This window comes from Saimiri boliviensis, chromosome 2 (assembly GCF_048565385.1).
Source record: "Saimiri boliviensis isolate mSaiBol1 chromosome 2, mSaiBol1.pri, whole genome shotgun sequence".
Classification (NCBI taxonomy): Eukaryota; Metazoa; Chordata; class Mammalia; order Primates; family Cebidae; genus Saimiri; species Saimiri boliviensis.
The window spans coordinates 12,940,105-12,967,620 of record NC_133450.1 but is presented as its reverse complement, the minus strand read 5'-3'; the positions used below and the strand labels follow the sequence as shown (position 1 = coordinate 12,967,620).

Below are 27,516 nucleotides of genomic sequence, written 5' to 3'. Positions count from 1 at the left end.
TTCTCTAAATACACAAATGGGGCGATATACTTGAAAACCTTACACTTAAATATGCTAGTGGTGTTAGGGTTTTAGAGCAAAACAAAAATCAAAACCCCAAGAAAGTCAGGGAAAAGAAGACAAAAATCAGAAGATGAATGGCTGCATATCTGTCCACCTAACAGCAGGAGGAAAAAGTAGAGTATCTGAAATACGATATGGAATACAAATGTGTGCCATTCAGAACATAATGGTAGAACGTAGTAAACAAGCTATTATCAGCACAGGACATGGTTTATTGTCAACAATTTGAACATATAAACAAAACTAAGAGTAAGAAAATAAGATAATGTAGCAAAAGGGTATTTCTCTCCAACATGATTGGCCATTATTCTCCAAAATGTACGGTTAACAGAGGGAAAATTGAAGAAGAGTTTATGTAGAGTTATTTTAAAGGATGATTTATATTTTCTGTTTTCTTTTTTTGAGACAGGGTCTTGCTATGTAATCCAGACTCGAGTGCAGTAGCGTGATCACAACTCACTGCAGCCTCAGACCCCCAGGCTCAAAGTGATCCTCCTGCTTCGGCTTCCCAGCATAGCTGGGATTACCAAGCATGAGCTGCCATGCCAAGCTAATTAAAAAAATTTTTTTAAAAAGACAGAGTCTCTGTGTTGCTGAGGCTGGTCTCGAACTCCTGGACTCAAGGAGTCCTCCCTGCCTCAGACCCCCAAAGTGCTGGGATTACAGGCCTCCATGAGCTACCATGCTCAGCCCAAGAATGATTCATATTTTAATTTTCTTTTGAACAGGTTTACCACCTTGTATTCATGTTTTAGGTTTTATTTTAAAAGACTAAATCTCTACAATAATATTTCTTGGGGATTAAAAGTAGGGGAAATATAACCTTCTCCAAAAGCGGAAACAAAACTTGGGGTGGAAGGAGTATGTAAAAATTACATCCTGTTTTCCAAATGAGTCTGAATCATAAAGCCATAAAGAATGGTTTTATCTCATTCTTTTTTGTCAGCCATTTGAAATCAATAAACTTTGATTCCTACATTTTGTTTGTATTACACAAAAAGTAAACAACAGTGAAAGCTGTTTTTAAAAGATTAAAAACAACCAACCACAAATAGAAGAGAACCCCAGAATCCTGTTTGGAGGGATATTTATCACCAGGCCAAAAGCCCTTCAAATGTTTCTCTCAGTTGACAACTTTCAAATGATTTAAAGAACATGAAGAACAAGTAGAACGTGAAGCTTGGATTTGAATAGTAAAGAATAAGATTGGAGTGGTATTTACAAAGGAGAGGCATATATATGTGCCTAGCACCAGATTTTTCAAGTAAGCAAGTTCAGCCCCAAACTAACTGAACTGAAGTTGACATTTTTAAATTCTCTCCATTATTTTCCAGAGTTGAAAGCTGTGAAATGTTTCAGCTTGGTGCTATTCACTAGCGGTGTGAACTCAAAAGGTGGGTTTTCTGCAGCTGAACTGATTCTAGGTCTCAGGACTCCAAGGTATCTCCAGTCCAAGTGTTGTGGACTCCACTGGCTTTACACATCTAATTTGGGAGTGTCCATTTTTTCCTTCTTAAAATTAGCTAGAGGTTTCATTTACTAATGATAATGTGTGCAAACACACACACATATTAAAAATCTATAAATAGTTCTAGCAGCCAAAAGATGTTTTTCTTTACCAGAAATTACCCAAAGTGACATCAGAAATAATGTGACTAAAAAAATACTTTTAAAGCCTATTTAATACTCATGATATTTAAACTTTCAATTTATTGTTTGATTTCTGGATATTTCTGCATTTAGATTCTACAGACTTCAGATTCTGAAGCTTGTTGAAAAAGCTAAGTTCCTCAATATGGATGAAAGTCTATCTGGCTATACTTTTAGAGGGGAAGTTTTCTACTTCTGGATATTTATATATAGTATTAACAGAATAACCCAGCAAGTCACATTTCAGATAAATATTCTATAGTATAATTTGCATCATATCCAATATTTTGGATTTTAAAATAAGGGTAAAATTTGGAATACAATCATTTGTCTGCATATTTCCCAATGTAAGTTTTCACATAGAATATTAAAATTTAAATTGATATTTGGATGTATAAGCTATTTTCCCTGTATACTATATGTATCTATTAGCAATAGAGACAATTTTGGAGTCACAGTATAGTGAATCTCTCTGGCTGTCCTTGCACAAGGCTCCATGAGTCAGTCTGGGCAGTGCACGCTACCCTTGCCATGACTCACTCCCTGCACTCAGGCTTAGGGGAACATGCAATCCTCGGACAACACTGACACTAGCACTGACATTTTAAAATTCATTCTCCCAAGTAATAAAAAATATATATATAGATAGATATACACACAGAGAGATCTGCAGCTGTACTGATTACTTCAAATAGTAGCAGACAAGGAAAATACACGCTTGCTTGCTTCTTAAGTTTAAATTCATTTTAAGTTTGCTATATTAAATTTAAAAATTAAAAAAATATCAACTTACTATAAACAATTTAAAATATGTATAATACAACTTCGTGGTCAAAGCATTTGAACAGTCTATTAAAAGAGGAAATACTTTCATCTGACATTTCTGTTAGATTCCATTCATGATTTTTCAATTTGTCTCTTCCAAGATAAAACATAAAACAGTTGTCATATTTTATGGCAACTAATTTCGTTTAGGGATTTCCTCATCACAAAAATACTTAATTACCTATTACAGGAGAGTTGAAGAAGAAGAAGAAAAAAAAAGAAATGAGAAACAAAGTGGCTTTCTCCCCACTTGTCACTATCTGCATCTTCAAACATTCTGTACATAAGCTGTCTCTTTTGAACCATTTACAAATTGTATTTTCAAAAATTGAAGAAAAAATATTTAGGGTCTAAAAGTGTTATTTTATACACTGACTATACAATATACATTGAATGTTTACACATACAAATACATCTTAAAGATAAGGTTCTCCAAAGGTTTTTCGACATTCCATCACCCCCGTACTTGGTGGTCTATCACAATTGTGTGTACTCTTGACTTGACTAGGTGTGAGGCGATCATATGCCATCTTGTACTCTTTATCAAAAGCATCTGCAAAAATTCATAAAGAAATAAAAGCATAAAGAAGTTTAGGTCTGATGTTGAAAACTATCAAGTTTCTATAATACTACAGAAACACAACATTAAAGGTCAAGAAGGAATTGCTAGGACATTTCTGCTATCTGAAGGACCACAGTTGGATTGCACAGACCAGTGAAAATTAAAGGTTTGAAGATATCTTTAATTTTCCCAGGTACAGATGTTAAAAACCACCAAATACCACACACACTTTTTTGATACTTTGCTTTCTATAATCAATAAAAACAGTAAAAATAAATAATGGCCTTTTCCCACCAGGATTAGCAAAAAGCTTTTTGCCCATATTTTCTTTGCCCTTTTATGGTTTCATTTTTTAAATTTAAATTTGCTTCAACTGGAATTTTTTTGGTTTGTGTGTCCTAAACTTCCTATATTATGGAATGCCTCTGGGAAAATAATCTGAAGATCTTCTGAGATCACCATGCCATGATTTTTTTCCCCTTTTACCTCACAGCAACAGATGGAGCTAACAGACTGTGACTTTTATTTTTAAGGACATCATACCAAGGTCTATGTGCGTTTTCCCCAAAAGACAGTCCACACGTAACAAAAAGAGACAACAGAGGTTTACAAGTTTTTGCTAAAAAATTCTCTCAGTCTAGAAATCATGCTAACTTATTGCTTATTTTAAACACATACTAGAGAAAAATTTGCCCCTTAGAGAGCCAAATGGGGTATAAATTATAACAATGTCACTAAGATCCTATTTTTCAGCTTTGGGGAGGTAACAGACATAAGAACAACTTTCTTCTCTGAAACAGTATCACAGTGGTACCCATGAAGGCTTGTTTGAGTTGAGAGTCAACTGCATGAGCAAGCGAGCTTCCCTAGCTTGGAGGTCCAGAATTTTTTAGACATTGAAGGAAATCCCACCTTTGGCAGAGGGCTAGAGTAATATCTGACTGGAATCTGAGCTTGTATTAGGTAGGGAATAAAGGGATGGCAACAAGGATCTGAGTAATCCTTTTTGGTAGCCTCTCTGTTTCACTATATTTAAAAGGCCTAGCTCAAATAACACTATTCATGATTTTGGTAAGTTCTGGCATCTTCCTCAAGTGGCTAGAATGTTTGCCTCAATACCATTTAATAGTCTACCTTTCCTAACTGATTTCATATTATATACCCATAGATACTTGTATTTCTAGACTTCTTATTCTGTACTACTGATTTTTCTAGCTCTGCCTGTGCTAGCATTAAGCTGATGTAATTAGAGTAGCTTCTAGAAAAGAATAACCTTCTGGTGATTGTTTCTTTATGAGACAAGGTCTTGCTCTATAGCCCAAGCTGGAGTGCAGTGGCATGGTCATGGCTCACCGCAGCCTTGACGGTGAAGACTCAAATGAGACTCTCACCTGAAGTCTTTCATGAGACTCTCACCTCAGTCTTTCATGATACTCTCACCTCAGTCTTTGAAGTAACTGGGACTACAGGCATGTGCCACTACCTATGGCTAACTTTCATATTTTTTTGTAGAGACAGGGTTTCACCATGTTGCCCAGGCTGCTCTCGAACTCCTAGACTCAAGTGATCTACCACCCTGGCCTCCCAAAGTGCTGGGATTACAGGCGTAAGCCACCACACCCGACCCCTTTTTAGTTAATTTTTCCTGATTTGTCCTTTTCTTGTCAGATTAACTTTTAAAAATTGAGATACAATTGATATACCATACAATTCACTAACTTAACACATTTTTTTTTTTTTTTTTTTTTTTTTGAGACAGAGTTTCGCTCTTGTTACCCAGGCTGGAGTGCAATGGCACGATCTCGGCTCACCGCAACCTCCGCCTCCTGGGTTCAAGAAATTCTCCTGCCTCAGCCTCCCGAGTAGCTGGGATTACAGGCGCGCATCACCATGCCCAGCTAATTTTTGTATTTTTAGTAGAGACGGGGTTTCACCTTGTTGAGCAGGATGGTCTCGATCTCTTGACCTTGTGATCCACCCTCCTCGGCCTCCCAAAGTGCTGGGATTATAGGCGTGAGCCACCGCGCCCGGCCCAACTTAATAAATTTTTTGGGGTTTATTCACAAGATCGTACAACTATCACCACTGCCTAATTCCAGATCATCTCACCAAAAAGAAACCTTATACCAGTTAGCAATCACTCCCTATTCACCCTACCTTTTGGTCTTTAGCAACAACTAATCTATCAACTATAATTATAGATTTTCCTCTTCTGGGCATTTCATATATGCTTAATGTTTGGCTTCTTTCACTAAGCATAATGTTTTCAAGGTAAACCCATATTGTAGCACGTATCAGTATTTCATTCTTTTTATGACTGCATGACATTCCACTGTATAAGTATGCCACATTTTGTTTACTCATTCATCAGGTGATACACGTTTGGGTTCTCTCCACTTTTTTGGCTATTATAAATAATATTGCTGTAAGTATTCATGCAGAAGTTTCTGCAAGAATATATGTTTTCAGTTCTCTTGGGTTTATACCTCAGAGCAGAATTGCTAGGTCATATGGTAACTTTAACACTTTGAAGAAATGCAAAACTGTTTCCATGATGGATACACCAGTTTATATTCCCACCAGCAACATATGAAGGTTTCAATTTCTCCACACCTTGGCAACACTTGTTATTTTCTATTTTTCTTATCATAGCCATCTTAGTGGGTGTGAAGCAGTAAATCATTGTGGTTTTGATTTTCATTTCACTAATGACTAAGGATGTTGAGCGTTTTTTCATGTGCTTATTAGTCATTTGTAAATCTTTGGACAGATGTCTATTCAAACCCTTTGCCAATTTTTATTTTATTTAAAAATTATAGGCCGGGCGCGGTGGCTCAAGCCTGTAATCCCAGCACTTTGGGAGGCTGAGGCGGGTGGATCACGAGGTCAAGAGATCGAGACCATCCTGGTCAACATGGTGAAACCCTGTCTCTACTAAAGATACAAAAAATTAGCTGGGCATGGTGGCACATGCCTGTAATCCCAGCTACTCAGGAGGCTGAGGCAGGAGAATTGCCTGAACCCAGGAGGCGGAGGTTGCGGTGAGCCGAGATCGTGCCATTGCACTCCAGCCTGGGTAACAAGAGCAAAACTCCGTCTCAAAAAAAAAAAAAAATTATTTTAGAGATGGGGTCTCACTATGTTGCCCACACTGGTCTCAAACTCCTGGCCTCAAGCAATCATACTGCCTCAGCTTCCCGAAGTGCTGGGACTGCAGGCATAAGCCACTGTGCTTGGCAAGTAGCCAGTTTTTAAATTGGATTATATGATTTTATCGTCAAGTGTAAAAGTTCCTTATGTATAATGAATAACAACGCTTTATCAGATACTATGATTTGCAAATATTTTCTCATCTGTGGGTTTTTTCACTTTTTTTTTTTTTTTTTTTTTTTTTGAGACAGAGGCTTGTTCTATCACCAGGCTAGAATGTGGTAGCTCACTGCTACCTCTACCTCCCAGGTTCAAGAGATTCCCCCGCCTCAGCCTCCTGAGTAGCTGGGACTACAGGTGCGTGCCACCACACTCAACTAAGTTTTTGTATTTTAGTAGAGATGGGGTTTCACCATGTTAGACAGGATGGTCTTGATCTCCTGACTTTGTGATCCACCCACCTTCGCCTCCCAAAGTGCTGGGATTATAGGCATGAGCCACCATGCCCAGCCTAGCTTTCTTAATAGTGCCCTATGAGGTATAAATGTTTTATTTAATTTTGACGTCCAATTTACCTATTTTCTATTTTTTTGCTTGCTTGTGCTGTTGGTATCTTATTTAAGACACCACTGCTTAACCTGCTTCATTTAAAGTAATGAAGATTTACACCTAAATTTTCTTCTAACATATGTGTGTGTGTATATATATTATAAATGTTTATTATATTTTCTTGGTGGATTTGCTCTTTTATCATTATAAAATATCCCCCTTTTTTTTTTGTCTCCAGTCACAGCTTTTGTTTTTTTGAGAAGGGTCTTGCTCTGTCACCCAGGCTGGAATACAATGGTGCAGTTTTAGCTCACTGCCACCTCTACCTCCCCAGGCTCAAGCTATCCTTCAATCTCAGCCTCCTGAGTAGCTGGGAATACAGGTGTACACCACTATGGTTGGCTAATTTTTGTGTTTTTTATACAGACAGGGTTTTACCATGCTCCCCAGGCTAGCTTATGTCTTAGAGTCTATTTTGTCTGATTTTAGTATAATCACTTCAGCCCTCTTTTGAGTACTCTTTGCATGGAATATCTTTTTCAGTACTTTTACTTTCAAGTCATTTGTGTCTTTGAATCTAAAGTGTGTCTCTTGTATATAGATTATTTTTTATTTTATTATTATTTTTGTTTGTTTTGTTTTTTTTTGAGACGGAGTTTCACTCTTGTTACCCAGGCTGGAGTGCAGTGGCACGATCTCGGCTCACTGCAACCTCCGCCTCCTGGGTTCAGGCAATTCTCCTGCCTCAGCCTCCTGAGTAGCTGGGATTACAAGTACGTGCCACCATGCCCAGCTAATTTTTTGTATTTTTAGTAGAGACGGGGTTTCACCATGTTGACCAGGATGGTCTCGATCTCTTGATCTCGTGATCCACCCGCCTCAGCCTCCCAAAGTGCTGGGATTACAGGCTTGAGCCACTGCGCCGGGCCTATAGATTACTTTTTAAAATCCATTCTTCTAATCTGCCTTTTAGGTGGAGTTTAATCCAGTTACATTTAATGTCATTACTAATAAGGTAGAATTTACATCTGCAATTTTGCTTTTTGTTTTTTATGTCTTTCTTCTTCCTCAATTACTCTTTCTTTTGTGTTAACTAGCTATTTTCTAGCATACCCTTTAAATTCCCTTGTTGTTTCTTAATTTGTAGAGATGGGGTCTCGCTATGTTGCTCAGGCTGGCCTCAAACTCCTGGGCTCAAGCAGTCCTTCTGTCTCACCCTCCCAAAGTGCTGGGATTATAGGTGTGAGCCACCATACCAGACCCTCCCTTATTGTTTCTTTTTTTATGCATTTTTGATTTCTGACTATTCATGCATGATTATTTTTCCAGCTGAACATTAGGATCATTGGTCAAATTCCTTATTTTTAATAGTCTCTAATGTTCACAGCCAGTAAAGTAAAAAACTACTACTCAAAACATTCTGCTCAAAGTTCCCTGGTTGCAACAGCAGTTTTTTTTGTTTCATGTTATTTTTTATTACTATATCATGGTACATATTTTTGGAGTACATGTGCTATTTTGATACATGTACCCCAATGATCAAATCACACATTATATAACTTGGGTCAACTGGGATATCCATCATCTTAAACACTCATTCTTTTCTTTGTGTTGGGAACATTACAATTCTATTCTTCTAGCTGTTTTGAAACATACATATGTATATAAATTATTCTTAACTATAACTTATCTGCTGTACTATCAAACACTAGAGCTGTTCCTTCTATTGTACTGTATTTTGTAGCCATTAGCCAGCTTTTCTTCGTTCCCCCACAGTGTCCCTTCTCGGTCTCAGGAAACATCGTTCTATCCTCCACCTCCAGGAGATCCACGTTTTTAGCTCTCACGTGTGAGTGAGAACATGTGATATTTTTCTTTCTGTGTATCACTAAATATTATTTAATGTGAAATTCTAAAATAAAAATTCTAATTAAAATTTTTACAAATAATTATACTCTTCTGTTACAGATAATTTGTTTACTCAATAGCTACTTGAAAATTTTAATTTCAAAACTACCAAAAATGCCTTTCTCTTTGAAACATGCTCTTTTCTCAATTTCTACCACTCTTTTTTTCCTTATCATTCTCCATCCCCTCTCATGGATCCTGTTCTTCCCATTTGTGTTTATGGGCTCTACTTTCTCTGTCCCTGATGTTCCCCAGAGTTTCTTTTTTATACACCCTCCTGTATCACTTAACCACTTTCCTTAAGGGATGTCATTTCCTGGCAAGGCTTCAATCACCGTGAATGCTATTGATTCCTAAATCTATGTTTCCAACCCTGATCTCTCTCTCTGGAGCTCCAGGACAGTATATATTAAATGCTTCTAGGCCATCTAGGCTTGGATGTCTCAATAGTTCAGCAGGTGAAAAATACCCAAAATTAAACTCATCGTCTTCTCTAGCCTTCTCATCTTTTAGATTTCCTGAATTTTATAGATAGCTATTCAAGATAGTAACTTGGGAGTCATCGTCCACATACATAGCATCATCATACTGTTTTAATTCTTCCTCATAACAAGTTTTAAATTTGTTACCATCCCTAGTTAAGCTTTTATTTCTCAATCATCTTTTGACTGGCCTTTTCTCCACCTTCAACCCACTCTAGCTTCTTAGTGAAACCTGCCATCAAATTTGTATTTTTGCTAAGTCTTGACACTTTCCTGATTAATTATTTGGAGACTCCTCCTCACTTTCAGCATAAAGTCCACAGCCTTAATATTTCATACAAAGTCCTTCATGATCTGACACTATGTTTTCAACCACGATGTTCACAATTTCAGCCATCCTAAACTGCCTGTAATCCCAGCTGTTCTCTTTTCTGCCTGGACTGCCCTTAGAAGTTTTTGTTGTTGTTGTTGTTGTTTTTTGAGATGGCGTCTCACTATGTTGCCCAGGTTGGTCTAGCACTCTTGAGCTCAAGCAATCCTCCCACCTCAGCCTCCCAAAGTGCTGGGATTACAGGCATGAGCAACCACGCCCAGGTGCAATTGCAATTTAAACCCATATTAATGGAAAAGACAGCTCAACACACTCATATGATACTTGTTTACAAACAAAATTATAGGTTAAACATGACTATATTTCCTTCAGCCTTCTCCATCAAATATTCCTTAACTCGAAATAATTTTTACCCTTCTACTGGAACTTCTCCATATTTTCCCTTATTGACTGACTGACTGACTGACTGAGACAGAGTTTCACTCTGTCACCCAGGCAGGAGTGGCATGGCATGATCTTGGCTCACGCAGGGTCTCAAGTGATTCTCGACTCTCAACATCCCAAGTAACTGAGACGACAGGGATGCACCATCAACCATGGCTAACTTTTGTATGTTTTATAGTAGCCAGGGTTTTGCCAAGTTTCCTTGCTGGCCTTCAACTCCTGGGCTCAAGTGATCTGCCTACGTCAGCCTCCCAAGGTGCTGGGACTAGAGGTGTGAGCCACTGCACCTGGCCAGTGATCATTTTAATGTGACTTCCAAGTACGGTGTTCCCTAATTATAGTTCTCTGGGTTGTACTTTCTTTTTTTAAAACAAAGATATTAGCCGGGAGTGGTGGCTCAAGCCTGTAATCCCAGCACTTTGGGAGGCCGAGGCAGGTGGATCACGAGGTCGAGAGATCGAGACCATCCTGGTCAACATGGTGAAACCCCGTCTCTACTAAAAATACAAAAAATTAGCTGGGCATGGTGGTGCGTGCCTGTAATCCCAGCTACTCAGGAGGCTGAGGCAGGAGAATTGCCTGAACCCAGGAGGCGGAGGTTGCGGTGAGCCGAGATCGCGCCATTGCACTCCAGCCTGGGTAACAAGAGCGAAACTCCGCCTCAAAAAAAAAAAAAAAAGATATTAGACACTGATCTCTATTTGTCTTGGATTTATAGCTAAACTTTTTAAGGCCATTTTAGCGAAAGCTAAATTTCCCGTTTATATCTTCTATATGAGCAGATACATTTTCTAACAAAGTCTCTTTGTCCTTTAAATATTTGTTTTATTTAAAATACCACACTCATGTAATAATTCCATTCTGTCTGACATTTGCTATTTCACCTATACATACCTTTGCTTCCATATTCTACAATCTTTCTCATGGCATCAAGGCTGACAGTTCCCAGTGGCACAGGTCACCTCTGGACAGATGGCACCTGATAACTCCTTGAGATACCAATTAGGGATGGTTCTCTCAGCTCCCTACTTCACTCTCTAGCTCTTGCTCTTGCTCCCATCCCTCAGTGAACTTATTGGGAAGCGAGCACCATGGAGCCCTTGTTCTCTATTCATGCCCCATCTGGTCTAACTGCTTCTTGTAATAGTGCATATGCTTATTATACATCATCATCATTTGACTAATGCCACTAATAAATGGCTGTGGGCCTTTAGAAGTCAACTGAAGCACTGATGCCAAATAACTAGATTTGTTTTTCTTAAAATCAGTGTAAAATAATCTAATAGAAGCATGATCTATTATTTATTCTCTCATTAACTGATGACAGGGCTTAAATAGGGCATCCAAATTATATCCCACTCAAGTCAGGTGAATTACATATATCAATTATCATTTTCATTAACATATTCATAATATTATAAAGTCTCAAAACAGAATGCCAAAACTCTGCTTGAATGTCCCAATGCCTGATAGTCATCTAAACTGGCCGGCACAGTGGCTCATGCCTGTAATCTCAGCACTTTGGGAGGCCAAGGCGGGTGGATCACTTGAGGTCAGGAGTTCAAGACCAGCCTGGCGAAAATGGTGAAACCCTGTCTTTAAAAAAAAATAAATAAATAAAATTAACTGATTAATTAAGTCTGCCACTAATTTTCTTCTTTTTGCCTATGAGGGGCCATTTCTGTCCTTTCTTAGGGTTTGAAGTAGAAATTTAAGGGATGTCAAACATGACAGCTGGGAGGAGATGATCAACCATAAAGCTTGAAAACTTCTAAAATATATATTTAACTACCTTGCATTCTTTCTGAATAAGCTTAATGTCAATGCTATGACACAAGTTAGAAGCATGAGATTGGAAAAATTAAGACTACTTGGTTGACGTGTGGCTCTATTATTTACTGTGAATTCTGAGATAAAGTTACTAAACCTCACAGTTCCTCAGGATCCTCGATAATAATGTGGAAATGGCCGGGCGCGGTGGCTCAAGCCTGTAATCCCAGCACTTTGGGAGGCCGAGGCGGGTGGATCACGAGGTTGAGAGATCGAGACCATCCTGGTCAACATGGTGAAACCCCGTCTCTACTAAAAATACAAAAAATTAGCTGGGCATGGTGGTGCGTGCCTGTAATCCCAGCTACTTGGGAGGCTGAGGCAGGAGAATTGCTTGAACCCAGGAGGCAGAGGTTGCGGTGAGCCGAGATCGCGCCATTGCACTCCAGCCTGCCTAGGTAACAAGAGCGAAACTCTGTCTCAAAAAAAAAAAAAAAAAAAAAAATGTGGAAATGGTAATAGTCCCTATCTCATAGGACTTTTGGGAGAATTATATGAGGTAATACATGAAAAGCACTTGCCACACTGTGAGGCAAACAGGAAAAACCCTCAAAAAATGTTAGATTTTATTACTTATCATTATTATTGCCATAACCAAAGTATCAAAGTACCTTTTACATTAGAACAAAAACAAATCAATAAATAATCCTCTAATAAATTAAAATGATTTAATATTACTAATAAAGTAAGATTACTAATATAAAAATACTTTGAAAACTATTCTGTGATATATAAATATTACCTATTATATATAAGGCTAAATTACCTATATCAATGTTTTCTCTTCCCAGTGCCACAAGTGAGAGAAACAGTATTTCTCTGTATAAACTCCTAGGGAGAAAAAGTCATGGAGGAAATATTAGTATCCATATAGCCTATATGTTCCCTATAAAAATTTTTATGCTAATGTAAGCATGAGATATTCTCACAAATTATGAAGCAAACAATATGAATCTGCCCAGGAGAATAATATATTCATCTAAGAGAAGGACGTACCTCTGTCTTTTAAAATGTGGACACTTATTCAGTGTCTCTAAAATCTGACTCATTGGTCCATAGACGTCATTCATTTTAATGCTTTTTACCATACTTTTCAACAGTTCCTGGTTAAATGAATTATCACTTTTTTGCAATAAATGGACCATGGGATATTTTTGGGCTGTAAAAGAACAAAAGAACAGATAAAGGAAAATGTTCCGTGTAGAAAGGAGAAAAAAATTAAGCAGCAACTGACAGATACTAAGTTACAAAGCACTAAAAATAAATCAAGGGCAATAGATAAAGAAATAGGAATCCAAGAATGAAGAAAGCAAAAAAATAAGACAAATAATGACAAAAAAAGGCCTAAAGCTTTCTGTAATCTTAAATAGACAGTAACTAAAAATACTGTTTCCCTTAATACAGCCTCTGAAGAAAATTCTAAATCAGCAGCCTGGGATGGAAACAAATAAAAAATAAGTAAAAAGAGGAAATTGGGATGAGCAATGTGCTGAAAGCTGAATTCTGCAAAACACAACCAACCCCTCCAGCACATACACAGCACCCCTCAAAAAAAAAAAAACAAAAAACAAAAACCCAAAAAACAAAAAAACCCTTAGACCTCCATAGAAGGTAGCACTAAAAAAATGACTCACTCTCAAACAAAAGAGTACGATTTTGACCTGTAAGACAAAAAGTAGTACAGTAAAATAAAAGTCAGTTATACATTGGTTTAGGCTATTTTTTTTTCTTCCCAGCAAATAAATTCTATCATAGGTTTAGGCTATTTAAAGCAAGTAGAGATTACTCTCATATGAATAAAGTCAGCATCCTAGATGGCACTTACTGTGTGCATTCCAGAGGATGTACAAGGGCTGTCCTGGATCCTGATGTAACTTCATATTATCCCATAACATTTGTATTAAAACATATTTGCTATCTTCAGACATACAGTGTCGGGGAATCTGTGTAATACAATAAACATTCATTAATGAACCTTACATGATACTTTTTTATAAGTATTTTATAAAATTCTTATAAATATTTTTTAGGATGATGTATATATGATGGAGAAAAGATAACAGAAAAAGACTGAATTACATACATTTGGTATCTACTACAGGAAGATGGGCTGTGTGGAAAAGCTAATGATCTCTAAAGATCAGATATAACAACGTACTTGACATCAGTGAGAAAGGGTATTAAGAAGAACTCATCTTGCTCCTCCTGCTCATGATTGAAAGTCACAGAAACATAAACCCAGGAGGCCCATTCTACATCATCCAACACCCTGGCCCAGATAACGGTGAGTACATATCTTTGTCACTCAAGTATGATGTATTGAAAATCCAAAGCACATGCACAATCACAGGCATGCAGTACAAGAAGGGAGAAGGTAACGTTCCTGAACTTAGAGACCACCATTCAGTGGCAGTGGCAGTATACGAAAAAGTAAAGGCACTTTTATAAAACAACATGACAGAAATACAAATGAACATATAATAAACAAATTGCCTAAATGTTAAGCAAAAATTCAGAGCAAAGGAATGCCAAGAATGGTAGCACATAACTGCAATATGAATTTCAATAGTCCCCTTTTATCCTCAAGGGGCTACATTCCAAGACCCCCAATGGATACCTATAACTGTGGATAGTACTGAACCCATATATACTGTATTTTCCTATACATACATACTTATAATATTTAATTTATAAATGAGGCATAAGAAATTAACAATAACTAATAATAAAATAGCACAATTCAAACAATATACCAGCATCACTGCTTTCTCCTTTGGGACCACTAAGTAAAATAGGAGTTACATGAACACAAGCACTGTGATACCATCACAGTTGATCTAATAACAGAAATGGCTACCAAATGATTAACAGGCAGGTGGCATACACAGTGTGGATACACTGAACAAAGAGATGATTCACATCTCAGATGGGACAGCACAAGATTTCATCATGCTACTCAGAACAGCATGCAATTTAAAACTTATGAAATGTTTCTTTCTGGATGTCTCCATTTAATATTTTGAGACCACAGTTACCATGGGTAACTGAAAACTTGGAAAGCAAAACAGTGAATAAGGGGGGACTGCTGTACAGATATCCTCCTAAAAAAGCCCCTGGGCTGGCCACATTGGCTCTTGCCTATAACTCCAGCACTTTGGGAGACTGAGACAGGAGGGTCACTTAAGCCTAGGGGTTAGAAGTCACAGTGAGCCATGATCATATCACTGCACTCCAGCCTGGGAGAGAGGCGAGACCTTGTGTCAAAAAAACAAACAAAAAAAACACTAGGCTTGTTCTGAAGGAAGTACAAAATATAAGTGGGTCTAACTCACAAACCTGCCTCCTGAAGTCATTTCCAGTTTATTCCTGAAGCGATAACAAAAATTCAGGTTATGTTTTATGTAAATTTTAGAAGAAGGCTAAAAAATGACTCATTGCTAGCCTCTAAGGAGAAAATATTATTTGTAAATAGAACTAAAACAATTTTATTTATCTAATGATCCAGTCAGCTATTAAAAATATTTAGCATAGGCCAGATGCGGTGGCTTACGCCTGTAATCCCACAACTTTAGGAAGCCAAGGTGGGTGAAACATGAGGTCAAGAGACGGAGACCATCTGGCCAACATGGTGAAATCCCGTCTCTACTAAAAATACAAAAATTAGCTGGGCGTGGTGACACGCACCTGTAGTCCCAGCTACTCAGGAGGCTGAGGCAGGACAATTGCTTGAACTTGGGAGGTAGAGGTTTCAGTGAGCCAAAATTGTGCAACTGCACTCCAGCCTGGTGACAGAACAAGATTGTCTCAAAAAAAAAAATATTTAGCATAAAAACAAACCTTGCTTTTTAATCATTAGGAATATACAAACATTACAATTGTGACAGAGGCATTCATTGCCTTTAAGTTAATTTTTAGTCTCATACCTTTGAATACTTGTTACAGTGCTCAGAAGAAAGAATCAATCCAGGTAAGTTACTGGGCAAATCAAGACGTCTGAAATACCACACTAGGTTCCAAAAAACAATTGGATGATGGTCCACAAAGTCTGCCACCGTTATTGCATGATCACCTTCATTTTCCAATAAGCTTTCAAGTTCCTTCCATACCACTAAAGGACTAAGATATGGCACAGTGACAGGATCGGGACTAGGAAGATGCCATTCTAAACCTAAAGAGTCCTGTTGAATAAATAAAAATCATAAATGGCAAATGCAAAATGCTAATACTAAGCCATTAAAAAAATTCCTGTCAATGATTCCCATATGAGTAGAAAAGTAATATAATTGTATCATGGGATAAGAGACTCTTCTTGGCAATAATAACTATTAGCTAGTAAGACTACTTAGAACAAGAGGAACAAAATCATACATAAGTGATCAATTTCCAAATAAAAAATATACCAAAATACATACTGTAGTTCCTTGTAAAGTAGCTGGCAGGCTGCCTGTAGGAATGAGCTTCTGTCTTCCAGTTTCTTCCTTATCCAAGGGGCCACAAGTACTAATACTCCTGGCCATTGGAAATATTGGACATTTTGACATAGCTGTTTTTGATCTATTAGCAGGGATCTGAATACTTCGGGCGCAGAAATTTTCCTGCAGTTTAGATTTGCTTGGGTATTGAAAAAAAGAAAAAAATATATCAGTGTCTAGATTTACTTTACTTCATTGACAAACAAGGATCATGTTCTCTCTCTCTTTTTTTTTTTTTTTTAAAGACAGGGTCTCACTCTGTCACCCAGGCTGAACTGTAGTAGTCTGATCTCAGCTCTGTCTCCTGGGCTCAAGTGATTCTCCCACGTCAGCCTCCTGAGTGGCTGGGACTACAGGCACACACCACCATGCCTGGCTAACTTTTGTATTTTTAGTAGAGATGGGTTTTGCCATGTTGCCCAGGCTGGTCTTGAACTCCTGGGCTCAAGTGATCTGCCCACTTCGGCCTCCCAAAGTGCTGGGATTACAAGTGTGGGCCACCACACCTGGCCATGTTCTTTTCTTTAGAATCAGAGCTAGATGGCTGGGCGCAGTGGCTCATGTCTGTAATGCCAGCACTTTGGGATGCTGAGGTGGGCAAATCACCTGAGGTCAAGAGTTCAAGAGCAGCTTGGCCAACATGGTGAAACTCTGTCTCTACTAAAAATACAAAAGTTAGCCAGGTATGGTGGATTCCAGCTTTGGGAGGCTGATGCAGAATCATTTGAACCCGAGAGGCAGAGGGTTGCAATGAGCCAAGACTGCTTCACTGCACTCCAGCCTGGACAAGAGTGAGATTCTGTCTCCAAAAAAAAAAAGAAAAAAAAAAGAATCAGCTAGATATAGCAACATGAATGAAAGGAAATGCTACTCAGGTGTCAGCTGGGAAACAGGATATATTTTTAGTACAGTCATGATCAATTTCCTTTTTTATCAAGTAAACTTTAAATATTCAAGATTTATTCATTTATTCAAAACATCCAGTAGACTTCTACACAGCAAAAAGCAAACTAGACCATGGGGATATAAAGTAGGGAAAACAGACACATTCCTTCAGGAGTCACAATCCAGAAGGAGGCAAAGATCAAGGCTACAACAGACCTATGATGAAAGAAGGTGCACACATAGACTTTCAGTTTTTCTGCTTAAGTATTCAAGATCAAACAAGTCACATTAGCCTGCCAATACTATGCAGGAATTTTTTTGGCACATGCGGCTACCAATATGGCTTCATCTCTCCAGCTATATATGGCTTATTTGGCACTTCTGCAAAATGGAGTTGATTTTTGCATTGGTTTTAAGTGTAGATTTACTTATATTAGGCTGATTATATAAATTTTATTTTAATTTCACAGTTCCTATATCAGCTACAAATATTCTCTCAGATTATTAAATATTACTAAGTAGAAAATTAAATATTGAACAGTAGTATTGACTTAATTCCTGAAGAGATGGAGATAAGAAAAAGATGGTCATTATAAACTTCAAGTGTTCTACATTTTTTTTTTTACCTTTAAAATACTAGTAAACATTATCAGGCCAGGCGCGGTGGCTCAAGCCTGTAATCCCAGCACTTTGGGAGGCTGAGGCGGGTGGATCACGAGGTCAAGAGATCGAGACCATCCTGGTCAATATGGTGAAACCCCGTCTCTACTAAAAATACAAAACATTAACTGGGCATGGTGGCGCGTGCCTGTAGTCCCAGCTACTCAGGAGGCTGAGGCAGGAGAATTGCCTGAGCCCGGGAGGCGGAGGTTGCAGTGAGCCGAGATCGCGCCATTGCACTCCAGCCTGGGTAACAAGAGCGAAACTCCGTCTCAAAAAAAAAAAAAAAAAATTATCATACTTACATACAGCTTAAACTCTGGGGATTAATAAGGATAACATATAACTTCATATTTAAACATTTATGTTACTAGAGAATTTTAATACAGTTTTTAGAGCAAGAATTTTAAGATTTTAAAGCTGTTATTCATAGAAATTTCAACCTGGAAATGGTCAACTTAATTTTTCTGTCATACTTCTAAAATATGTGTAAATATATGTTGTTAAAATGTAGTTCCACATAATCATAATTACCTATTTAGATCAAAATTCCCTTGAACAGAGACAGCAGATGTGTCAAGACCAGAGGCTGATGTTGAAATGCATGACTGCCTCGTCTGACTCGAAAAGGAGGATGGAAAGTGCATATTTTCTGTTGATGGGCTTGACTTCAGAAAGTATCTGTAACGTGAATCAAGGGAGCTTTTTGAGAAAATAGATAATGTAGGAAACATGGTCCTTAAACACGAAGGAAAAAATATCATTACCTTCCAGGTCGTCTTAAATCTCTTATTTCTATATTCAGAAAGGGTAAGAAAAGATTGCCACAGAATGGGCATGTAGTATTGAGATTGGAATCATCTGCTGTCCAGCCAGCCATGATTTCCTCATCATGAACAAGACAATCACAAGTTCTACACCGAGAGCAACTTGAGATGAGAACCTATGGGAGAAGATGGCACTTTATAAAGAAACCTGGTTAATTCAGATTACAAATGAAACACAATTAAGATTCATAAATTCATTGGAAAATTAAAACCCAGAAGGATTCAGATGCTATAAAAAAACCACTGGATTATATCAGTGCATTATATACTACAATCATCTTTAACTAATTCAGCTAAATCTATTCCATAATTTTTGCCTGAAAGGGAAGCCTGCTTTTAAGTGAGGTTTCTTTTTCATTACAGAGTAAAATTTGCTGTAGTTTTATTAATGGAAAAGTAAACTCAATCATTAATTTGTTAATACTCCAAACAGGCATTTGCAATTAGATATTACAAATCAGTGCTACTCAGAGCATGGTTGCCAGACCAGTGCTGGTCTACTAACACTTACTGGATTATGATGAGATAAATAAGAAACTGAGAGGAGGATTTATAAACTTTTTTTTTTTTTTTTTTTTTTTTTGAGACAGAGTTTCGCTCTTGTTACCCAGGCTGGAGTGCAATGGCGCGATCTCGGCTCACCGCAACCTCCGCCTCCTGGGTTCAGGCAATTCTCCTGCCTCAGCCTCCTGAGTAGCTGGGATTACAGGCACGCGCCACCATGCCCAGCTAATTTTTTGTATTTTTAGTAGAGACGGGGTTTCACCATGTTGATCAGGATGGTCTCGGTCTTTTGACCTCGTGATCCACCCGCCTCGGCCTCCCAAAGTGCTGGGATTACAGGCTTGAGCCACCGCGCCCAGCCTATAAACTTTTTAAAGTACTGTGATACTGCAGTAACATCTAAGTGTGTAATCAATGTATTTTCTAAGAACATGAGCTATGACAGATTAGAAATTAAACAAACAAAACAAAAACAACCCTGGTCTTTTACTAAAGACAGTTTAGTAAGTATCACTATAGATAACTACAAATGCTGTCATATATTAATAAAATATAGAAATTCTTGAAGCCACTAGACACTTTGTAAAGTTAGTGTTCATCATCTATGTTTCAGCTGTATGCAAATTTATTTTCCAGATTTATGCAAATTAACATAAAATAGCAACCATATTCACAAATGTATTTGAAAGCAATTTTTACAGAAAAATTAGAAAAAAGTTTTAAAGTGAAAAAGTCTAACTTTTTCATTTTAAGAATGTGGGATATAAACGGATACCCAGCAGAGATCTACATCAAACTGACACAAAGAATGAAAAACATGGTGGAAGAAGTTGATAACATAATGTCAAAACTACTTCCTGTATATTCACCAAAAAAGCATGCTTGCATAGCAAAACTGACTGTGTTTATTATGTGAAATAAACATTCAAATAGAACATTCAGGTAAAAATACCCAAATACTAATACTGAAAATTAAAATGCTTTTGTAGGTTGATAAATCTCAAAGTAAGCATGTAACTGTCCTAAAAGAAATGTTAGTATGACTTCAATAATCTGAAATACTGGATATCCAAAAGCTAAATTTTAACTTTACTCAAATGCAATTCACATTCTGAAATTTCAGGTGCTACATATTTAACTTCCTTTTTTTTCTTTTCGAGATGGAGTGCTCTGTCTCCCAGGTTGGAGTACAGTGGTGTGATCTTGGCTCAATGAAATCTCTGCCCACCAGGTTTAAGTGATTCTCCTGCCTCAACCTCCTAAGTAGCTGGGATTACAGGCCCCCACCACCATGCCTGGGTCATTTTTGTATTTTTAGTACAGATGTGGTTTCACCATACTGACTAGGCTGGCCTCAAACTCCTGACCTCAGGTGATCCACGTGCGTTGGCTTCCCAAAGTGCTGGGATTAAAGATGTGAGTCACCATGCCAGGCCTATGTATTTAACTTTTATTACTCTACCTGCAATACTTAAGAAATGTGAATTTTGCAAAACAGTATATGAAGATTCTCTTTGACACGAAAGTGTACCTCCATTGCATAGTTCTGGAAGATATTTGTATTACTCGTGTTGAAAGAAGATGTCACTTCTGATTTCCCAGGTAAGGCAAACTTCGACAGGGATCCTGTTCAGAAGTGAAAAACAAAGAACAAAAACCATTAAAATTAATGAGAAAGAATATAAGAATCTTTCACTTCCATAAGTACTCGGATAAAATGTTAACCTATTCTAGTCAAAATATTAAAAGTAATTAGGAAAAACAAATAAATAACGAACAAGATTTTTTCAGTGCATGCACTTTTAGCACAAACCTAAGGAAATGTGCTCTAATTCTACTTATCCCCACATTCCCCACATCTTAGCTGTGTTCTCTCATTACTGACTTATTAAGCACTTTGTGTGTACAGATTAGAAAGCTTCTAGTCATTAGTAATTACTAATGCGTTGTTTCTATTTTTTCATGTTTAAAATACAGGAAAGTATTTAGTTCCAAGGTCTAAAAAGAAATAAATAGCTCATTTTTATTTCTAATCATGAAAAGATTTAGTGGCAATTCTCTCTTTATAAGGGTCTTTTAAGAACTAGCATAGCTGGGTGTGGTGGCTTACGCCTGTAATCCCAACACATTGGAAGGCTAAAGTGGGAGGATTGCTTCAGGCCAGGAATTCGAGACCAGTCTCGGCAACATAGTGAGACCTTGTCTCTACAAAAAAATAAAAATAAAAATTAGCTGGGTGTGGTGGTTTGTGCTTACAGTCACAGCTACTTGGAAGACTGAGGTAGGAAGACAGCTTGAGTCCAGAAATTTGAGGTTACAATGAGAGTGTGGGCAGCAGAATGAGATCCTATCTCCAAAAAAAAAAAAAAAAGGGTATAGTAATCTTGCTCTTTGCTCTTAAATACTAGAGAATAATTCCCAATTATATTCTTAAGAACAATAGGATATTAGTATAGATATTAAAACAATAATGCAAAAGTAAGGAAAGTTTTGTGGTCAAATCAGTTGACAGTGACTGTATCTTGTCAGTAAAACTGGAGGTGATCTGTATTATACCTCCCCAACACATTTTTTTCTCTGTCATTACTAAATTTTATGAATGTGTACTGGTATTTTTATAAAGATAAAGATCAAGGCTGGGTATGGGGGCTCACACCTGTAATCCTAGCACTTTGGGAGGCCAAGGTGGGCAGATCACCTGAGATCAGGAGTTTGAGACCGGCCTGGCCAACATGGTGAAACCCCATCTTTAAAAATTAATTAATTTTTTAAAAAAAGATCAAAAGGCCAGGCATGGTGGCCCATCCCTATAATCCCAGCACTTTGGGAGGCTGAAGCAAGTGGATCACTTGAGCCTGGGAGTTTCAGACCAGCCTGGGCAACATGGTGAAACACCCTGTCTACAAAAACTACAAAAAAATTAGCCAGGCATGGTACTGTGTGCCTGTAGTTGCAGCTACCTGGGAAGCTGAAGTGGGAGGATCATCTGAATCCAGGAGGTAGAAGCTGCAGTGAGCTGTGACTGTGCCACTGCACTCCAGCCTGAATGACAGAGCAAGACCGTCTCAAAATAATAATAAACAAAGGTCAAAAAAAACTAATGGTGTAAAAACTACCCGTCCACAAGTAAGAGGGGAAAGTTAAACATGTTAAACAACACCACAGGGATGCAATCTGCATGATCCAGACTAATGACTCGATTGCTTCAGCAAATAAATAACAAGGAGGAAACAAAAAGTCCAGAACTACCACTAGTTCTAGTCCCTACCACGCAAAGACACCCTAGAGAGGCAGAGAACGAGCTGAAATCTCACACCATCCTTTAAGATGCTTAGCACTGGTATAAATGCAGTTCTTCCCTTGCTGCTTCTTCCCAAAAACCTTCTGTAATCCCTCTGCTACAGCTAGTTCAAAATTGCTTCCCAATATCTTCTTTTTTTTTTTGAGATGGAGTTTCGCTCGTTACCCAGGCTGGAGTGCAATGGCGCGATCTCGGCTCACCGCAACGTCCGCCTCCTGGGTTCAGGCAATTCTCCTATCTCAGCCTCCTGAGTAGCTGGGATTACAGGCACGCACCACCATGCCCAGCTAACTTTTTGTATTTTTAGTCGAGACGGGGTTTCACCTTGTTGACCAGGATGGTTTCGATCTCTTGACCTCCTGATCCACCTGCCTCGGCCTCCCAAAGTGCTGGGATTACAGGCTTGAGCCACCGCGCCCGGCCCCCAATACCTTCTGTTAGCCTTGACTAAGATAATCATTTACTGGAGCAGCCTACCTTTTGCATCTAACTGATCTACAGTATAGAATAAATATTCACTTTAATAAACGTGAATCAGGCTGTAAGTTTAGTGTTATTTGCTTAGACAACAAACTGTTCTTGTATGTTAGAAAAGAAGGAAGTAGAGTTAATCACCTAATTTCTTCATAAATATACAGCAAGAAGAAAAAAGAGGGAGAGGAAGGGGAATAACAACAAAAAAGAGTTAACAGACGTAAGAGTCAAATGCAAATGCTGACTCTGTATGGATCCCAGTTTGAATAAATCACCTACAAAATGAGCTTCATAACCATGAAAATCTGAAACTAAATATTTGATATATATGATAAATATCACTTAAAAGTTTGATTATGATTATGTTTTTAAAAAACAAGTACTTCACAAAAGATACATACAATATGAGCCCATAAAACATTCAAAAATGGCCAAGTGAATCTATGGTGTCAGAAGTTAAGATAATGTTTACCTGTAAAGAAAGAAGTGACTAGACATGGGCATGAGAGAGGGTTCTAGATACTATGAATGCTGTTTCTTGAGCTGAACTCTGGTTACACAGGTGTGCTCAATTTGTAAAATGCATTTACATTCATAAAAGTACAGCTAGGTGTGGTGGTAGCTCATGCCTGTAATCCCAGCACTTTGGGAGGCTAACTTGGGAGAATCACTTGAGCTCAGGAGTTTGGAACCAGCCTGTACAACATAGTAAGATGTTGTCTCTACAAAAAAATTAACCGGGTGTGCTAGTGTACACCTGTAGTCCCATCTACTTGGGATGCTGAGGCTAGAGCATGGGAGATCACAGTTGCAGTGAGCTGTGACTGTGCCACTGCACTCCAGCCTGAGCAACAGCATGAGACCCTATCTTAAAAAAAAAAAAAAGGACACATTATATGTTACACTTTAATAAATAGTTTAAAATAGATAACAAGTCTTTTACTTTGGAGATACATATTGAAGTGTTTATGAATAAAATTATACATTGTCTGAGATTTGCTTAAAATAACTAATTGAGGAAGGTGAAAACACTGGCAGCAGAGGATAAAGATGAACAGATAAAGTAAGACTGGTTATTTGTTGATAGTTATTGAAGTTGGGTGATGGATACATAGGGGTTCATTATACTGTTATGTATGTTTGAAAATTTCCATAATAAAAGCTCTTTAAAAGACCAAAGATACAACTGAAAAACCAATATTCTATTAAATCCATTCTTCATACCATTAACCAGAATAAATTTATTTTTTTATTTTATTTTTTTTCAGAATAACTTCATATAGATCAAATATCTAAATCATAGGTAAAATCTTTATTTGTATTGCCCTGAGCTACGAGTGTCTTTTACATTTAAAAAAGTTGTTAAAAAAATATATATGTGATAGAGGTGTATGTGGCCTGCAAAACCTAAAATATTTACTACATAATGCTTTACAGAAAAAGTCTGCTGACCTCAGAAAATGTTATAAAGGAAACCAGACAAGTGTCAAAAGAAACTACTAGTGGATTATTTTATACCTTAAGGAAAGAAAAACCTTTTCTAGCAACTCACAATCCAGAAGCAGTAAGGGGAAAGGCTGATAAATTTGATTATATACAATTTAAAACTTACATATGCCAAAAAAAAACCACCCCCAAAAAACAAACTTAAACTACTTGCAACTTATATAAGTAACAAAGGATTAACTCCCCAATATAAAAAAAAGCTGCTAAAAACATTTTTTTTTTAAAAAAAGGACCAACAATTAAAATGCAGGCAGAGTCCATAGAAAAGGAAATGCAAATGGTCCTTAAACAGATTTTCAACTTCATTTATAAGAGAAATAGAAATGAAAACTAAACTGAAATATATTCCTCACCTATCAGATGGTAAAAATCCAAGTGTGCCAACATATTTTGTTGACAAGACTGTGGGGAAATAGGTATTCTCATATACTGGCAGTGGGAATGCAAAATAGCCTGAGGAAGGGAACTTGGCAATATCACTTCAAGGAAGAATTCTGAAGTATCTTCCAAAGACACACTGGTAAAAATATAACATATATGCATTATGGCATTAGAAAAACTGGAAACTTAATGTTAGGGAAGTTGCTAAAATAAATTATTATACATCCACACATGACGTATAACTATAGTTTTGTACTATGTAGCTGAAAAAAATGAATGGGGAACATTGCTATGTGATGATATGGAATGGTCTTCAGAGTATATTAAGTGACAAAAGCAATGGGCAGGAAAGTATTGACAGTATGTTACCTTTGAGTAAGAAGACAGGGAAGTAAGAACAAAAAAAAAAAGTATATACCTATATTTATATTCTTAAAAAAACAACAATGGAAGGATAAATCAAAAATGAATAAAAATGGTTGCTTCTAGGGATAGGAAGAAAACAGAATGAGGGAGTGGGGATGAAAGTTACACTTTTGTGAAAGTGCCTTGGTTTTATTGTTTTGACTTTGGAACTATAAAAATTAAAAAACAAGATTAAATCATAAAGAAAATAGCGAAAGTGTCAGGATTCAAACGAAACTACAGATCAAATGCAGTATGACAGAACTGTTTGGACAAACCTTCCAAGGAGGCGGAACTTTCCAGGCTTATTTGGCTGAGATCAATTCCCTTAGTCCCTGAAGTAGCACTGGTCTCTTGAGAAGCAGCAGCTCCTTCCAACTCATGGCAGACATCTTCATCTGTTAAAGAGGTAGATTCAGAATCCTGGGCTCCCACTGAAGAAAGACTGGTACGATCAGAACTTTGATCCTAAGGACATAATTATAAGCTTAATTTCTTGTACATTTAAAGGTAATTAATTAAAAAGTCACTTCTAAAGCAGAGAAAAACACCTAACTACCCAGGTGATCAGCTGAACTAATATTACAACATCTAGAGGAAAAAAACAACCAGTTTTACAAAGGCATGCTAATTTGGACAAATGTGCTGTGGTTCAATTTTTTTTTTTTTTTTTTGCTGTGGTTCGATTTTTAAGAAATCATTTTTTAGTTACAGTGAAGTATATACTAACTAGTAACGTAAACTTATTGACTTTTAATCTCCATTTATTGATAATTTCCCTCTCTGAGAAGGTATCACCCAAATATGAAACCTCTAGAACTATGTTTTATTCTTTTCCAAAATAACCCAGGTTTCAAAGATCTATATATTTCTAATTTTCATTTTTGAGAACACTGAAGTTAAAATTTTTTTTTTTGGTTATATTAAAAGTACATGAGAAATTTTGGTAGCTGTAGATTTTTATGCAAAAAAAATTTTAATACCTATAATTCCACTGCCCAGATAATACAACCTATGTTACTAGTCATGTGTGTGCGTATTTTGTTATTTTTAGTCACATAGGGCAAAAAAAATTTAAAAAAGGTTCTCACTTTGTAGTCTAGGCTGGAGTACAGTGGGCAATCTCAGCTCACTGCAGCTTCTGCCTCCCAGGCTCAAGCAATCCTCCCATCTCAGCCTCTAGAGTAGCTGGGATTACAGGTGCATGCCACCAGGCCTGGCTAACTTTTGTATTTTTATTAGAGACAGGATTTTGCCATGCTGGCCAGGCTAGCCTTTACTCCTGACCTCAAGTGATCTACCTGCCTTGGCCTCCCAAAGTGCTGGGATTACAGGCATGAGCCACCATCCCTGGCTGGGCTTTAACATTTTTTTGTAGCAAAGTACTTTCATCCTTTAGGGGTTCCAAGGTCTGATCTTGCTAAGGAAATCTTTTGCCACTCCCAAATGAGAAAAAAATCTTTTTAAAATTTGCACTTAAATATCTAATCCATCTAGGATTTCTTGTTGCTGTTGTTGTTGTTCAGTGAAGGGCAGGAATTTTTTCAAGTGGATAGCTAAGTGTACCAACACATTTATTTAATATCCTCATTACCCACCGATCTTAAATGCTATTTTTTCATATCCCAAACTCCTATATAAATATACAGTTTTATTTCTGGACTTTTCTTCATTCCACTGGTCCATTTATCTGTTTTTCATTGATTAGCAAACTATTTTATAGTTTTAGCACTAGTTTTGTTAGTTTTAGTATTTTAGAGAGCAGCTTTTATCTTTTTTTTTAAAAGACAGAATTTTGGTCCGAAGCCCAGGCTTGAGTGCAGTGGCACGGTCTCGACTCACTGCAACCTCTGCCTCCTGGGTTCAAGCAGTTCTCATGCCTCAGCCTCCCAAATAGTTGCAATTACAGGTACCTGCCACCAAGCCTGGCTAATTTTTGTATTTGTAGTGAAGACAGGGTTTTACCATGTTGGCCAGGCTGGTCTTGAACTCCTGACCTTCAGTGATGTGCCTGCCTCAGACTCCCCAAAACGCTGGGATTATAGGCATGAGCTACTGCACCTGGCCTCATACTTTTTTCAGAATGTTCTTGATTATTCTCATGCATTTTTTCTATTAATTTTAAAGCAGCTAATTATGATTTGTATTTTTTAGTCACCGGGTATTTGGTTTGCCTTGTATTTTAATTAGACTACCCTGATTTGGTAAAAACTGATACCCTTACAAGGTTCAATCCATCAGTAAATTATGTCCCTCAGTAAAGTACTATAGTTTTATTCATGTATTATATACTTGATGATATGTTTA

The 27,516-nt window shown here is 37.4% G+C and overlaps 1 protein-coding gene across 8 annotated transcripts in view; it reads right to left on the bottom strand.

Annotated features, from left to right (window-relative positions):
* Window positions 1-254: 254 nt before the first annotated feature.
* Window positions 255-27,516, bottom strand: part of DENND4A (DENN domain containing 4A) — a 138,411-nt gene continuing 111,149 nt past the window's right edge. For 4 of the 8 annotated variants that reach the window (XM_074392788.1, XM_074392790.1, XM_074392789.1 and 1 more), the window contains 11 exons: window positions 25,488-25,677; window positions 20,674-20,768; window positions 18,579-18,754; window positions 18,346-18,492; window positions 16,207-16,405; window positions 15,718-15,972; window positions 13,620-13,737; window positions 13,429-13,455; window positions 12,791-12,953; window positions 12,561-12,625; window positions 255-3,091 (listed from right to left, as the gene is read on the bottom strand). In XM_074392788.1, the coding sequence (XP_074248889.1) occupies window positions 2,955-3,091; window positions 12,561-12,625; window positions 12,791-12,953; window positions 13,429-13,455; window positions 13,620-13,737; window positions 15,718-15,972; window positions 16,207-16,405; window positions 18,346-18,492; window positions 18,579-18,754; window positions 20,674-20,768; window positions 25,488-25,677 (1,572 nt within the window). In that variant the 3' untranslated portion in view covers window positions 255-2,954. The remainder of the gene's footprint in view (window positions 3,092-12,560; window positions 12,626-12,790; window positions 12,954-13,428; window positions 13,456-13,619; window positions 13,738-15,717; window positions 15,973-16,206; window positions 16,406-18,345; window positions 18,493-18,578; window positions 18,755-20,673; window positions 20,769-25,487; window positions 25,678-27,516) is intronic. The other 4 variants (XM_039469196.2, XM_039469197.2, XM_074392791.1 and 1 more) reach the window with 1 other exon arrangement.